The 17,845-nt window shown below is 36.3% G+C and overlaps 1 protein-coding gene across 1 annotated transcript in view; it reads left to right on the top strand.

The window, feature by feature from the left end:
* The first annotated feature begins 2,612 nt into the window (after positions 1 to 2,612).
* LOC149216773 (putative CoA ligase CCL7) overlaps positions 2,613 to 17,845 on the top strand; it is a 123,347-nt gene continuing 108,114 nt past the window's right edge. The window contains exon 1 of the mRNA XM_089392843.1: positions 2,613 to 3,816. Within this exon, the coding sequence (XP_089248969.1) occupies positions 2,815 to 3,816 (1,002 nt within the window). The 5' untranslated portion in view covers positions 2,613 to 2,814. The remainder of the gene's footprint in view (positions 3,817 to 17,845) is intronic.

Below are 17,845 nucleotides of genomic sequence, written 5' to 3'. Positions count from 1 at the left end.
TGAGTCCATAGATTCTGACCAGTCAACAAGGTCCAGCCCATTTTAGCAGCTAGGGCTTGAGCGAAAAGGGGAAGATCTTTCAGCCCCCATCCCCCCCATTTCTTTGGCATTGTAATTTTTTGCCAGCTGATCCAGGCAAATAATCTTTTATCTTGATTCCCGTTCCAGAGGTATCTGTTGCATAGTTGTTTCAGTCGAGATAGAATATTCCTGGGAATCCATGCAAGTGCCATCCAGTAAACTGGTGTAGCTTCCAGGACCGATTTGATAAGCACCAATATGCCCACCCTGGATAGATATCTAAAACTCCATATGGATAGTCTCTTCTCCAGTTTTGTAACCAACCATACCCAATCTGCAATTCTATGACAAGTAGGTTTAAGCCAATAACCCAGATATTTGAGTCCTCTATTCAAGGGGTGGATACTGTAGGGAAAGACCTGGTGAGAAAATTGGGATTCATGAACAGAGGTACGAGTAAAGGTAATGGTGGATTTGGATTGGTTGGCAAGCATCCCAGTAGCGGACGAGAAGAGGAGGAGAATCTTGGAAAAAGATCTGGAATCCCGAATGTTGCCATCAAGCAGAATAAGCACATCGTCCACAAATAGGAGATGTGTAAGGAAGCAGTCCTTTGTAATCTTGAGTCCACAGATATCTCCATCCCTTTTAGCTGATGCAATTAAGCGACTTAGACCCTCCATGACAATAAGAAAAAGGAGTGGGGATAGAGGGCAACCCTACCTAAGCCCCCTTTCAGAGTGAAAGAAGTGAGAGGCCGATCCATTGATGAGGACACTAAAGGTGGGTGTGGTGATGTAGGCCATAATCCAAGTGATGTAATTGTGAGGGAAACCCAAATGAATCAGAAGCATCTTAATATAGAGCCAGCTGACCCGGTCAAATGCTTTGGACAAGTCGATCTTGAGAATGATGCTTTTTAGATGCTTGGTCCAGATAGAGTGGATGGCTTCCTGAGCCGATCCGATGGCTCCATGGATCTGTCTGGATTCGAGGAAGGCAAATCGTTGAGGAGCAATATGCCTGGAGAGGATCGGCCTGAGTAGATTTGCAATAATCTTAGAGATAATCTTATATAGGCAGTTGCACAAGGAAATAGGCCTATAATCATCAAAAGAGGATGGGGAATTGAACTTTAGGATGAGGGCGATGAAGGTCGAATTGATTATTTTAATATTATTATTAATATATTTAAAAATATTAGAAAACAATATGGTTTGGAATGAGTTGGAAATGGAATTTTGTGGCTTGTTTAATTGTAGCTAGGTTTTTCAAGTCACATATTTATTCTTGTAAATATGTGGCAAAAACTCAATAGTAGAATTTGTGGAAAACACTGAGATATGCCTTTCATGAATTTCGTCATTATCTTAGTAGAAGATCTCATTGAAAAATGACAACACAATAAATTCCTTCCTCAAATATTTGTTGCGCTGAGACTCATGTTTAATAGAATACCTTCTCATTTTTGTTATATATATATATATATATATATATATTTTTTTTTTTTTTTAATTTCGCATTTTCCTTTCATTACACTAAAATAATAATTTTGTGTATAAACAATATATGGAAAATTATTTTTAAAAAATAAATATAAAATTATCATTTGGATAAAGATTAGAATAATTTATTATATTTAATCTATGATATTTTACTTTAATGATATTTTTTAATTCTCATCAACTCTGTTGTGAAATTGGGCACTGGAAAAGGCCAAAAGAAGTGTGGGAAGAAAGAGTATGTATTTTTTGTTCTTCCAGAAAAATGGAAACAGAAAAACATTTCATTTTAAAATGTGAGACCTTCAAAGACAACAGGGAAAGTTATGCAAAGACAACATGGAAAGTTATGCAAATATTCTGGCAGCTAGCTCTTATTTAGAGCAAGGGGTTTGTCGAGAAGTTGAATACGTTAACCAAATGAAGAAGCAATCTGTCCCATATGAAGAAGCAATCTATCCCATAGGCTATCTTTAACCTCGTGGACGTTAAAATAATTTTCGTTTTTTCGTTTTTTCTATTTCAAAACTTTTATATTAAAACATAAAATATCAGTGAAATAATAACTTTATGTATTAAAAACAAAAAATAGATATAAATTGGTGTGATTATTACTTAATTTATTTATTATAACGTAAATATAGATCACAAAAGCCTAAATTCAATAATAAATTTAATTTTTTAAAATAAATATAAATTTATTTTTAGATAAACATTAAAATATTTTAATTAATATTAATATTAATTTTACACATTCAAAAAGTTATTAATATTATAAATAAGAATGTCTTTTAGATTAATTAAATTTTAATAATACAATTAATAAAAAAAATTCTCATTTAAGATATAAATCACACAAATCTAAAATCTAACCCTCTTAAATAAAATAATTTTAATATTTTTTTAATGTTATTAAATTGAACCGAGGAAAAACCATAAATCTCACTGTACGATACTGTACCAAACTGTAACAAATTATATTTTAAAAACATTTCTGAAATGGTATCCAAGTTTATTAGAGTAGCTTTAACCAAAAAAATATTTTTGTTTACCTTTCAACGGATTATTTTTGTTTCTCTCTGAACGGGTTGGTAACTTGGGTTGACTTGCCAAGGAATGCATTCTGATGTTTATACAGACCCGGGGAACCCAGTGCCTGGAAATGTAAAACTGACAGCAATTTCTCCCATAGAAATCTCATATCATATCCTTCAATTGACATCTTCAGTTGACAGTAACCTCAGAGCCAAATTACTGGGCACAATCTCCCAGACAACCAAACAGAATTGATATGGAGAAATCTGGTTATGGGAGGGACGGAATATTCAGATCCCTGAGGCCGCCATTGAAGCTTCCAAAGGACAAGAACACCGACATGGTCTCTTTTATGTTCAGAGATTCATCATCCTACGCTCACAGATTAGCACTGGCAGATGCAGATTCCGGCGAGAAGCTGAGTTTCAGGGAATTCAAAGACAAGGTAAGAGCTGTGGGCAGTGGATTAAGTCAATTGGGTATTAGAAAAGGAGACGTGGTGCTCTTGTTTTCTCCCAATTCTATTTATTTCCCCCTATGTTTCTTTGGGATTGTTTCAATTGGGGCCGTGGCAACCACTGTCAATCCGGTGTATACCGTCATGGAACTAGCCAAACAGGTCCAGGATTCGAAAGCCAAACTCATAATAACTGTCCCAGAGCTATGGGATACAGTTAAAGATCTGGGTTTGCCTGCAATAGTGATTGGGGACGATGGGGATGGTAAGAGGGCTAGTTCTCCCATTATTTTATTTTCCAAAGTCTTAACCATGGGTGCCCAGAAGAATCCACCTGAGGTTACTATCAAGCAGACGGACACAGCTGCACTGTTGTATTCTTCTGGGACTACTGGGAAAAATAAAGGGGTGATCTTAAGTCATAGGAATTTCATGGCCGCTGCCTTGATGGTGACCAGTGACCAAGATATGAAAGGCGTGAAGCATTGGACTGTCTTATGTGTTATTCCCATGTTTCATGTCTATGGGCTGGCATGTGTCACATATGGGCAGCTCCAGAGAGGAAATGCCGTGGTTTCAATGGGGAAATTTAACTTTATAAGGATGCTGGAAGCAATTCAAGAATACAAGATATCTTATTTAACTATAGTGCCACCCATTATGATTGCCATTGCGAAACAGAAAGTTGTGGATCGATATGATCTGTCTTCTTTGAACGAGATTGTCAGTGGAGCAGCACCCTTGGACAAGGATACCACGGAGCAGTGTGCGAAGAGACTCCCACAGGTCACAATTAGTCAGGTGCATATCTATATCCATCTTTTACCTATGCATCTTAGATACAGTAGAGTATTTTTGTTTACTTCATGGAAAAATCTTATTGGACATAAAGCATAATCTGCACAAAAATGGTATACAACTCGGCTGCCATTTACTTCAGTAGTGTATCTACCTGCTCCATGTTTAGAATCATACTTTTTTTAAAGTTATAAAACATTCTTAATAAAATTAAGTACTTAATTAAAAACCAAATTCAACCAGCTATGCAAATTAATAAATTTTCCTGTTTTACTGAGGGATTTATGATATTAACAATATAGAAGATATCTCAATATCATATACATTTCAATTTTTTTTCAAATCAAGTTTAAATGTTTTTCTTAATTTATAATTTTTCATTACTAAAATAAAGAATCTTAATTTAAATTCACAAATATATTTCTTTATTTATGGAGATTCTCTCTATTAAATGTTATATGAAGGAGAAGTCACAAACTTGAATCTGCTTTACTAGAGTTCCATCAAATAATTGAAATTCCATCTTATAAGCATTGCTCTTTTGCCTTCTTATTTATCTCTTTAATAAGTTGGTGAAGTTCAGGGGGTCACAAAAAATATATATAAAAAATTAGTTGTATGAGCATTCTTTACATTAAATGTGTTGCCCATGTCCACAAGAATAAGTATTGTTGGGGCTAATGCACACCATGCCATATATCAGGCTCCTTATTAAATTTAGATATGGCACTTTCTTCATAACTTTCATTTCAGACTCTGTTCTTTAACCTTTGTTATTACACAACTTCACTACAAGTTTCTGTGGAGTTGAAATCGACCACTTGAATCCCAAGGAAAAGGTGGATCTGTCCAAAACCAATCACATCCAAGACAAATGTCTTTGTTATGTTAAACTTGTTTAGTGTAAGACAAGTTTCTACTTAATGACAGATATTTTTAGCAGTTATATTATTTGTTAACATGATTAGATTTTTTTTCAATGTTTGCTCTTAATTATTGCCAATATCAAACTTGGACTAATTTGCATAACGAAACTCTGAAAAATTTAGTAGCATTAACCAGATTTGAAACTAAAAAAAATGTAACATCAACTACATACAGTGCTAAAATAAAAAAATAAAAAAACAAATCTCATCAACAATGTTGATGTAGATACACAGATTCAGGTCCAAACTGCTCCAAAAAAAACATCTCATCAACAATGTTGATCTAGATACACAGATTCATGTCCAAACTGCAAAAACCTTATTTTTTTGGAGGTATCCATGAATCTTTTGGTGCCAACTGATATGTAATTTGCATGAGAAAGTAATAAATTCATACTTTCATCAGAACCAAGATAACTCCCAACGATGTGTCTACATTTTTACTTTAGAGTAAATTACTTATGACGTAGGCTTAATCAAAATGATGGCAATTTTTTGGAAAACCGGGAAGAAAATAGATTCATGGTCAACTCAATAGTTGGTTCAATGGGAATTAATGTTTTTAGAAATCGGGAATGAAAAGAGACTCTTGAGAAACTCAGTGGCTGAATCCGCAAGCCAGAGAAACCTACCTTAAGTCAGTTCTGCATTCCCTCCCCATATTGGTACTCAATACTAGAGGCACTGATGGGAGTTTCTCAGTGGTGTTTTCGTGCCCCAATGGGGTCCTATAGATACACATAGTGATAACAGATACATATAGAGGAAGGATCGTGCCATGTGCCATGATCAAGCAAGATAAGTAGGTTGGTTTGATGAGGAAAGATTGCTTGCTTCCTTATTTTCATTTCCATCTCCTTTTCCAGGACTTTATACAGGACTTAATATAGGATAGTAATAGTCATTCCAATAGTAATAGTAAGATTTGATTGCTGATGTTGTGCAAAGCAACGAGAAGATTCAGAGTCGTGAGGAAGGAAACAAGGAATTCAAAAGCCAAAGTCGGAGTCACAGTGCATAACTGAGATTAAGGAGATCAAACAGAACCAGGGAGAGTCTCTTTGGGTTTCCCTTTCTTTTGCTTGAGGTCATCACCGCCACCTGTAGTGTTCATCTTCTATAGTGTATTGCTTGAATGGACCAATGAGGGGTAGGCTAGGTCCTAGCCATGTCGTAGGATGCTTAGTTCCTCCCTGTGTTCAACCTCAATGGTTTGGTAAATCTCAGTCACATCTTAGCCAGAGAAACCTACCTTAAGCCAGTTCTGCATTCCCTCCCCATATTGGTGCTCAATACTAGAGGCACTGATAGGAGCACTAAAATTCAAAAGATTTATTAGGTCATTCCTTTTTGAAGAGACATCTGAACCAAAAAAATTCCTCCCATCTAGGTTGAAAGGGAAAGTTGGATTTAAATAGGGGAGAATTGGAATCAGAAGTCCACTGGCAGTAAACCTTCCAATCACCCGCGGGCCGCGGGTCAGCTCGCCCTGCGAATCCAGGGCATAATTTAAAATATAGTTGATGCTCATTCTTTTTTAATACATAAGTTTGGGAACTGGGTAGGATGGAGCACCCTCCATCCAATCACCGACCATCTAAAAGTAGAAAGGGAAGACCTCAACAGGCAACTCCGGGGTAAAGCCCCTATTCACCTTGCGCAACCAAATGAATGGATGCAGGGAGACACGGAATGGGGCTATTCAGTCAAGGCAAGGTCTGTAAGGTATGTAGAAATCTGAAATAACAAACCCGGAAAGGGGACTGAATCCAGACAAAGGGATGTGGAAAGCCATATGGGATCTGGCCTACATTCCGAAGGTAAATTTTTTTGCTATGGTTGCTCTTCCAAAATATTCATTTACCCGTCCGGATCCCTCCAATTGTCCACTTTGTAATATGGCAGAAGAGATCACCGACCAGTACATATTCTTAGTGTCAAGTGGCTGGGATTACGGACCGCTAGGTAGGCTATCTTTCCCTACTATCTGACCGCAAAGCAGATGTTCTACAGGATTGGTGGCGAAAAATTTGGAAGCTAAAAGCACCACCTCGTACCCGACTTTTCATGTGGAATGTGCTTAACCATAAGACGCCAACAGGAGAAAACCTCATGCGCAGATCACTCTATGGACCGCACTGGTGTGTTCTCTGCAAACAGGAAGAGGAAACCAATGAGTACCTGTTGCTTCACTGCCCATGTACTATACATATGTGGCAGCAAATAATTCATATGCTCTCCAAACAGGGCAGATGGAATGGACCCTCGATTACAGGGCAGATGGAATGGACCCTCGATTATTAGTGCTTGGAATTCCTAGTTTGTGACTTCCTAGGATTCAAAATCCTTATGCATTCCCCTCCTCCTTAGTTGGTCAATCTGGTTGACTCGTAACAATATCATTTTCAAAGGCGATGAGGTTCGGTGGTCACATATCACTTCCAAGATCATTGCAGCATGCCATGAAATTCCGGAGGATTCTCAATCCACTTCACGGTGTTCACACTTCCCAGGATCGATTGACCGAACCTTACCATGGGCATTTTTCGATGCTGCCCAAGCACAGGGATGTTGGGGGGGGGGGCATTATCTTATACCTATCTGAGCAACACTTTTACAATCTTCAGTTAGGATTGGGAGAGGGTACAAACAATTTTTCTGAACTGATCACTCTCAGACACCTCATGCATTTTGCATTGGCACACTCATGCACAAAACTACAGATCTTCGGGGACTCCAAAATCATTATAAATTGGTTCAACAACATCAATCACTGTCATGCACATTCTCTTAGAAATATATTGGATGAAGTTATGATCTACAAAGCGCAATTTAACTTTATCTCCTGCCAACACATTTACAGGGAACATAACGAGGGTGCTGACAAGCTTTCCAAGGAGGCCACGACACTACCCCGAGGCCTGTGGATGATCCAGGAGCAGAATGGAGCTGAACAGTACCAATATTACCATAGACCTTACATTGATAGAGCATATCAAAGGGTGGACAGGCCCTAATTTTTTTGGAACTTTTACCGCTGATACACAATATCTTTTCCATGTATATATTTATGTTTATATTTTATCTATGCATACCAGACTTGATGAACACCCTGCGAGGTGAATATGTATAGCTTTTTTTTGGAAATGGCTTCGGCCATAAACTTTTATTTTTGACAGCTATCTAGTTTTGGCCTTGGGCCAACAATTTTTGCATATGCCATGGGCATCTACTATATGTAATTTTTCAAATTAATGAAATATTACAATTTTCCCGCGGGAATAATAATAATAATAATAATAATAATAATAATAATAATAATAATACGTTTGCTAACTAACTCATATATATAACTCTTTTGAAGTGAGATCTATATTGATGAGGTACTTAATGTCATGGAATAAGTTAATCTTATAGCAAAGGGCCTTTTTTTTGTCTTTTTGTCATAAATTTGATAAGGATTTGACAAAAATTTCAAGCATGGACATAGTTTCACTACGATCCAAGTTTCATGAATAAGAAAGCATGTCTTTAAGGGTTTTGTCGTACTTTGAATTGACCCAAATTAATGATAACTTTGACTATTTATATTATCAAATTATAACAATGCTAGAATTTTTTTGTCAATATTAAATGCCCCTAGTGTCATAGCTATACAACCAAAATTTACAATTTTGGTATTCTAAGAATTTGTATTTACAAAACAAAATTCTCTATAAATTTTATATCTTATCCATGCATAAATATAAATAAGATGAGACAAAATTAAATATAAAAAGCCAAATTGAAGTTGAAACTCATAATTTTACAATAAGATGAAAATTATGATCCTTTTAGGTCACTAAAAGTTGTTTTTCAATGATAATCATATATCTATGATTCAATGTTCTGTACACATTAATTTTGAAGTCGTTAGCATCACTCATCTCTCCCCTTAATGTAGTTCTCCAACTATTTAACAATGTTTAATGTCATCTTGGTGGACACACATAAGTATATGAACTCTTCTCTAGAGTTGTTAGCATTGATTTAGAGCCATGTTTCTCCATGATGTTATTTTTTGTTGACTAGTGGAATCGGCAACGGCGGTGGTATCGTACTCGTGTTACACGGGGTCGAATCCCACCGGCTGCCACTATAACCTCTAGGACGAATCGCCCAGCCTGCAAGAACGACCCTCAGTTAAGACGAGACTCGAACTCGTGACCTACACAACGACACGGGTGACTTAGCAAATCGTCCGCTGACCACGAGATTGAACCTCTGCGGGCTTCTCCATGATGTTATTAAACTAGGCTTCAATGTTGAATAAATTTAGATGTTTTTTTGTAGATTGAGTAGTGTGAATACTCTAAAACTTGGTTTGAGAGTAATGTTGATGTCCATAATGATGGTCAAATTCTATGAATGACAATGGTAATATAGAGGGATGTAGGTGATGGATAATGGAAGCTTATCGCATGGAGTAGGGTAGGAGAGGGGATATGTGAAGAATGATGAAGAATATTATTGCTTAAAGTTAAGAAGGGGCGAGGGAAACATAAAAGCTATTTTGAACATGTTGCAAAAATATATGTTCTCTAGAATTCAAAGTTGTATCTCGATATGAGATCAATGAAATCAAACTTGAATGAAGAGAATAACAATAATTCCTCCCAATTACTCAAGATAAATCTAATCCACATAATATATTAAAATTAAAAACAACTATTATTTTTAATGAAAATATTTATATTAACTTACAATACATTTTAAAATATGACATTTAAATTAAAATAAATAATAATAAACTAAATTCAATTTTATATATTAACCACCATCATCATTATATAAATCATATCAAAATAATTAAATAAAAAAAACTTGTAAACTTTAATTATGTAACTATTTTAAAATTTTGTGAGTTATTAATACTTTTATTTTTATAATGTTTAATTATAAAATTAAGTTTTAAAATTTTGTGATTTATTAATACTTATATTTTTATAATGTTTAATTATAAAATTGAGTTTTTAAAACATATTTATGTTATTGAAAAAGTCAATTTTTATAAGTTTTAAAGACTTCGTTTTTAAAACATATTTTTGTTAATGAAAAAGTTAATTATTATTATTTTTTTATAAGTTTTAAAGATTTTATTGATTAATTAGAAATTAAATACATCATATATAATTATGGTTTTTTCTCTGGCACAGTGTGCCTTATACTCACAGGAGCATAGCTGAGATGTATGAAATTGAGAATAGCAAAAGAGACATAGAGGAGCGGAAGAAATAATTACTAGACAAAATCATCTAATTTGGGGCAGGTCCTCGAAGCAACTTTTTTTCTTTTTCTTTTTTGAAACCTTAACCCAACCTTCCAAAGACAAGTTTATCAAAGCGATCTGAAGATTATCATTGCACACTGAAGGAGGATCCTTGTCATAGTCCGAAGAAGCCGAAGCTGACTCATGAGCTCGCTTCAATGCACCATAAGAAGGATTATTATTTACTATCTTTGTGCTTGCTGAGAGAGCATGGTTTAGAACATGATCCTCAGGAGGCTTTTGAAGAGTTGAAGTCTGAACCTTGTGCATCGAATGCATTTCATCATCGGATTCATCATCATCTTTGTCTAAATCAGAGAAAGCCTTGCTCTCCATAGGAAGTGGGTCATAGGGCTTCCAACTTTTAGCTATGGAATTATGAATGTTTCGCTTCTGGTTAGATTTGAGCAAAGGGCAATAATTTTGTAAATGGCTTGTTTGATGACAAAAGCAACAATGAAAAGCGATATTCTCATATTCCAAAGCCTGGGTCCAATGATAATCCCCTATTTTTAAATTGATCTACTATGGTAGCCCTTTATTAATATTGATTTCAACTTAGATTCTACCATAGGTGTAAAAGCCAAGCTTCCATGGGAAACATCAGTTGCAAGGAAATGACCCAGGGAGTTTCCAATGCCCTTAAAGACTGAGTAATGCCACAAGTAAGTAGGTAGATTAGGAAGTCAAACCCATATTGGCAGTTTGGTAATGGTGGTTGTGGAAGGGTCAAAATCTAGAAACCAAGGAGTTATGAAAAGTCTAGCATTGCCTAAAACCAGGGCCCTTTAAATAAAACCTTTTGGTATTCTTCCAAATCAACAAACATTACAATGAAGAAGCCCTTGGAGTAGAAAATAACCTTGCAATTCTTGGTCCATGAAGAATAGATCCATTGGTAAAGATCGACCAAGCGGGGCCATAAACCATTGAAACAACATATAAGGGTTGTTTGTGCATAGATTTGATGGAGTTCCTTAAGCCCAAGGTGAGAGATTTCTAAGGAGGGAACTTCCTCAAAATGTTCGACCAAAAACAGCCCAAGAACTACCCGAGACTAAGATTCCTTTGGGGAGGGTTGAGCATGGACAACATCTTTATAAGAAAAAGCTCAAGAGGAGGAAGACTTGCCCACAACCCCCCTCATAAATGAAGGGCCATATAAACAATGACATATTTACCAATATTATAGACTGAAAGAGGGGAAGAATCATCCAACTGGTTACCTTTGAAAAGTTGGCATTGCGTGATAAAGGGAATATCTACCTAGAGCTCAAGTGAAATCTTGAGATCCCGTACCAAATCTGTGGCACAGACCCCAAGGAGAAACGAACACCTTGAGAGAAGCTTGATAAGGATCTGAAAAATAAAATGAAGGAATCAAGGGCCTCATAAATATCGGGAAGGTTAGTAAATATGAATCAGTGGCCTTAGTTTGGGGGAAGGAGGAACATCACTGCAAAAAATTATCCAAAACAATCTTTCGCTAATGAGAATTGAATGGAGAGCGAACCTGCACCAGATAGATTGAGAAAAGGCCTTGGATGTGTCATCGACGACTGCAACACCAATGATAGAGGCCAACTCGAAGGCCAATACAGGAGAGCCAGGGGTGACCTCAGAGACTGCAAGAGGATTGGGTTTGGTTGCAATTGTCCTGACAACATCAGTGATAGATTTATCAATAGCAACCATTTCTAAAGAGGTATGCACACTGTAAACCTTAGCAAAGTGAATATTATCGAAAAAAAGTTATTAACTTTAAAACTAAAAATGATATTAATATAATTTTTGTAGAAAAATATTTTGTTTGATATTTTAGAGTAAAGGTTCATAATTTTAATTTATTATTAAATAATTATTAAGTGCATAATATAACTATGAGATGGTTTTTATTTGTAGTCTCCATAAAATATTCTAGAATATCTTAATAATAGTCACATATGAAAAGTTGAGATTCATTTCAAAAGTAGTTGTCTATTTTCCATTTTTTATTTAAATTGGTTAATTAAAGAAATGCCATATAAATATGAGTTATGGTTTTTTTGGATATGTGGTATTAGTAGAATCTCCATGCTAAAGTAATATTAAATCTCAATAGTTAAAAATCTTATTACATGTTCTTATATATATATATATAATTCTTATATTAATTCTTTTTTATAATAATAATAACAATAAAGTTATAAGGGTCGATAAACACATTCCATAAACTAGTATGAGGGTGATATGTAATTTTGTCCATTGTAGAATTGACATGTATCCCTTTTAAATAAAATTAAAATATTTTCTAAATTAAAATATGCCACATTAAAAAAATATTTGTAATAATAAAAAAGTCAATATAGATTATAATAAAATATTTAAATATTAATATTAACATGTATTTACAATATAAAAATGACAAATTAATATGAGAAATCAAGAAAAAGGCATAAATACATATTTCAATGTTAACCATCTTTGTATTCTATATGTTTAAAAGAACACACAAATACAAGCACTGGAAAATAGTAAATTCTTACGAGTAAAATAGTTCAAACAATTTTACCATTCTACATTTTGGATTTTTTTAAGTTATATTTTTTCATTCTTTTTATTTGAAATGTAGTAAAAATTTGTTGGAATTATAGATTAAGGTGGGTAGTAAAATTTGTTGGAATTGAACTCATTTATGCATTCAAAAATGTAATTTAATCAATAAAAAAATTGAACATGATGTGTGTAGAAACAATATAAATCAATTTTAATCACATATTTATCAAGTGCGCAAAATTCAAATATTTTGAGGTGTAACTAGATTTTTTAGCATGTCTCCTCCCCTTAGCACAACTGGTTAAGAATGGGCCTCATTAGCAAGGTGACCTAGGGTGGTTGTAGAATTTAAGTTAAACATAAATTATTAATTAAACTCTTTATATAAAAAAATCACAATTGAAAACAACTATTCATATATAAGAATTAAACACTTAATTACAAGTATTTATTATGTATTTAATTTATTATATAAATAAATTTAATTTAAAAATTATATATATTTTAAAGATTAAAAAAAAACAATTGAATTTTTTTTTTTTTAAAAATCATATAAAGAAACTATAAGTCAGCCTCTTTTGAACCATCTAGTGTGGTTCATCTTCAGGATAAGATGAAGAACGAGATCATGGCATTAGATTAAATAGATGAAGAGAGATCTTTTCTAGCCATTAGAATAAACCAACTGGTTTTGACTAAAGAATTATCATTAGTTAATACAACAATTTTTTTAATTAAAATTAAAGAACTATGAACAAGATTGCTAAGATCCTAAAGAAGCAGAAGGTTTTTTCAACATTTAAGCCCCTAAACATTATCCGAAGCTCCCAAATCAGTGAAAGACCCTGTGAACCCTAAAGATGGGAAATGTGTTTGTCATCCCTGCGATCCTAAAGAAGCATAATGTTTTTTCGACATTTAAGCCCCTAAACATTATCCGAAGCATGAAGCTCCCAGATCAGTGAAGGACCCTGTGAACCCTAAAGATGGGAAATGTGTTTATGTCATCTCTTGCTCTGTGAGACTCCATACATTGGTGAAACTGGTCACTCAATTAATTAGAGGATTGTTGAGCACGCCTCTTTTGCTTTGGTAGAACATGTAGAAAAGACAAACCATCACATCTGCATTGAAGAGGCGAGGGTCATTGCAAAGATTAATCATTTTCATCACCTAAGTTTAGGGAGGCCCTAGAAATTGGAAATTGAAAGTAGGCCTATCAATGTGAATAGAGAATATGGTTGGAGTATTAAGAGGTCTTGGATCCCTACCTTGTATTCATAAGTTTTTATAATATTTAATTATTTATTTACTTATTTATTTTTTTAATCAAATTTTCTAATATTCCTTTATTTCTTATTTATTTACTATTCTTTTTTTTGAATTTAAGTAATAAAATTGTGTTAATTCATTATTTTGATTTATATTTTATTTTTTTATTACTATTTTTAGTTTTATTGTTTAGAATAGTTAAATTTAGCTTTATTATTTTTATTTTGTTTGTTTATTTATTTTATTTTCATTTTTTTCATTTTATTTTTTTTTCCCGTAGAAAAAGTCGTAATTTCTATTAAGTCAAAAGAAATTACATTCTGTAGATGCTGAGCATATGCATACTGAGGCTGGATGCCTCTCAAAACTGTCTAAAAGAAACTGTGATAATAGTTCCAAAACTGGAAAGGTAAACAAAAAGAAATCATTCCTCTCCCCAAACTGTTTATCTCCACGCAGGGAGTGTGCCACCTCGGAGAGGTATATATCCAAAAAAACAGCAAAAAAAGAACATATACTGTGTATGTTTTCCGGTGTTGTATACATACTGTTTTATAGCTATCATCATTACTGTGCAGCTGTAGCTTGCTGCCCAAAAATAAAAACTATGATTACCCGCCTTGGGTCGATACAGTTCATAAATAACAGATTATATATAAAAGCAGAGGAAAAACAGTATTTTGTGTATGATGGGACCCCTTTCAGTGTTGAGCTCCCCTTTGTGCCTGTTGATCATCAAAGGGTCTGTGGTAGTGTTGAAAGAAGGTTCCATCCAGTTCTTCCTGGATTAGCCAGTCCTCTTCTTGCCTCTGCGCTGCTTGCTTGGAAAGGTAGTCCGCCCGAGCGTTGCGCTCCCTGTAAATATGATGACAGTCAAATTTTTCAAAAGCATCTGTTAGTCTGAGTGCCTCATCCAGTATATGTCTCAAAGAGAAAGCAGTGCATATTGATTTTCTGGTGAGCCAGTTGCAGACAAGTTTTGAATCTCCAAACAATTGTAGTTTTGTGCATCCTTTCTCATGTGCAAAGGAAATGAGGTGTTTTGCAGTAGTGAGCTCGGCATAATTGTTTGTGCCCCGTCCCAGATGAATTTGGAGCATGTAATAGTGGTTTTCTCTGAGGTAGAGGAGGGCTCCCCCCCCACAGCCTTCCTCTTGGGCTGAGCCATCAAAGTAAGCCCAGGGGATAGATTTATCTATGAGTTCTGGGGTTATAGTCCGAGGAGGGGCTTGTGGAGGATCATCGGGTATGAGTGCAAGATCTGCAAATATGTGGGCAATAATGACAGGCCAGTGAGGAGGTTTTTGGTCGAAAATCGCACGATTCCTTGCTATCCAGATGGACCAGCACATGAGGAGTGGGATGTTCTTATCTTTTCCAGAGTGCTGCTCCTGCCAGTTTTTCCAGGCATCGATGATGGATAGGCCATGCCATTGATGGAGGGAGGGGGAGCGTGAGGTAAGAAGGGACCATTGTTCATAAACTACCGGGCAGGAAAGGAAGAGATGTTCAGTGTCTTCATCATTTCTTCTGCACAAATGGCACCAGAAAGGTCCATAGAAGGATCGTTTTTTCAAGTTTGCCCCAGTAGGAATTTTGTTGTAAAGGATAGCCCACATGAGCAGTCGCGTTCTGGGGGCTGCTTTTAGATGCCAAATAGCTCTCCACCATTGTTGTGTATTGTCGGGCTGATATGGTTGCATGAGCTGCATGTATCCCTCCTTTGGGGTATATAATCCATTTTTAGCTAGTGCCCATACAATCTCGTCTTCCTCCTCCGATATTCTGATGTGTGCTTGTGTGAGGGCCTCAGTATATGACTCCCATTCTTGTCTCCATTGTTCCGGAATGTGGAGATCTAGCGTTGTCTTCCAAGCCTGATGAAGAAAACTGGAGTTTTCTTGATCTGCAATATGAGCAACATGTGTGACACCCTGATCCATTAGATGTGCTATGAGCTGCCCAGATAGCCTATGCATATTGCCGCATCCAATCCAGGGGTCTATACCAATGCGGACAGAATTCCCTTGATGGATTCTCCATGTAAGTCCCTCCCGAATTAGGGGAAGAGAATTGAGGACTGCTTTCCAGATGATTGAATGTCTTCCACTTCCCCTGTGTTCCCTGCGAATCCAGCTGTAAATGCTTTCCGGTGCAATGTATTTTTCCATAACTACTTGTTTCCAGAGACTATGAGATGTGAGAAGTTGCCATCCCAATTTTGCTGCCAGAGCTTTTGCAAATAAATCTAGTCTCTTTATTCCCCAGCCTCCCCATTTTTTAGGTCTTGCAATGGTGTCCCATTTTACCCAGGCGAAGAGGTTTCCCTGTTTGTTCCCCTTCCATAGGAATCTGCAGCAAATTTTTTGAAGCCTGGTTAAGATCCCTCTTGGTATCCAAGCCAGAGACATCCAGTACACCGGCGTAGCTTCCAGCACTGCTTTTATAAGAGTGAGTCTTCCTGCCCTTGTGAGGTATCTATTGTACCAGACATTAATTCTCTTCTCCACCTTTGTGATTAACCATATCCAGTCAGCTATTCTATATCCTCCATGTTTCACACGGAAACCCAGATACTTCAGCCCTTCCTCCATAGGGTGAATTTGAAAGGGGAAGCGATTTTTTGTATAGATGATTTCTTGCGGAGTACAACCAATAGTTGTTAAGGTGGATTTTTGAACATTTATAACCATACCTGTGGCTTTCTGGAAGAGATCAAAGACGTGTTGTAACGTTGATGAGTCAGCCATGCTTCCATTTAAAAAGATAAGTACATCATCCACAAACAGAAGATGAGTAAGGGAGCAGTTGTCCGTAATTTTAATCCCTTTTATTCGACCTCTCCTGTGTTCAGTAGCAATCAGCCTGCTTAGCCCTTCCATGATGAGTAGGAACAGAAGGGGAGATAGGGGGCATCCTTGTCTGAGGCCTCTTTCGGCTGTGAAGAAAGGGGTGGGGGAGCCATTTAGGAGGACACTGAACGGTACATCGGAGATACAGCTCATGATTCTTTTAATGAAAAGGAATGGGAAACCCAAATGGGTGAGAAGCATTCTGATGTATAGCAAATTTACCCTATCAAAAGCTTTTGAGAGGTCAACCTTTAGGATCATTCCTTTCAGATTCTTGCTCTGCATTGAGTGAAGAAGCTCTTGAGCAGTACCAATAGCTTCATGGATCTGGCGTCGGTGGAGGAAAGCAAATTGTTCGGAGGATATATTGGCAGAGAGGATGGGCTTGAGCCTGTTCGCTAGGATTTTTGCCAAAATCTTATAGAGGCAGTTACAGAGCGAGATAGGCCGAAAATCATTAAAGGATTCCGGCTTATCGGATTTGGGGATGAGGGCAATGAAAGTGGCTTTGATGCTCGAGGGGACAGATCCTGTGAGGCTACAGTGATTGATTGCTTTGAGAATGTCCTTTCCTAGCAGTTCGAAAAAGGCTAGATAGAACTCAATGGTCCAGCCGTCAGGTCCCGGGCTCTTGTCCTTTTGGAAACCCCTGATGGTAGCTTCCAATTCCTCCAATGTAATTTCTTTTGTAAGCTCCTCTGCATCTTCATCATCCACAAATCTAGGGAAGAGTTCTGCCACTCTCATGATTTCTAATAGACTTGCTTCTCCCGGGGCCTTGTATATGTTCCTGAAGTGCGATGAGGCTAGGTAGGCAAGTTCTCCAGGATTGCTAACCGGATGTCCTTGATCATCTTGCAGCTCCCAGATAGTGTTGATCGCCTTCCGACCATTTGCAAAGCGATGGAAAAACTTTGTATTCTCATCCCCCTCCTTGAGCCAAATGGCTCTGCTCCTTAGTCTCCAGGAGTCCTCCCTGTCTCTGAGAACCTGTGTTCTCCTATTGATGAGGCCTTCATACATAGATTTCTGATCTGGGGATATATAAGTTCCATCTGTGTGGGATTCAAGAACCTCGATAGCTTGTTCAGCAAGAGATATTGTTTGATCATCCTGTTTTCTCTTCATTTTTGCCCAAT

The sequence above is a fragment of the Pinus tabuliformis genome, chromosome 1_1 (genome assembly GCF_031772625.1).
Source record: "Pinus tabuliformis cultivar Carrire ecotype Pingquan chromosome 1_1, CPIR1, whole genome shotgun sequence".
NCBI classification, from domain to species: domain Eukaryota; kingdom Viridiplantae; phylum Streptophyta; class Pinopsida; order Pinales; family Pinaceae; genus Pinus; species Pinus tabuliformis.
The sequence above is the reverse complement of the archived record's forward strand: the minus strand, read 5'-3'. Positions and strand labels throughout refer to the sequence as shown.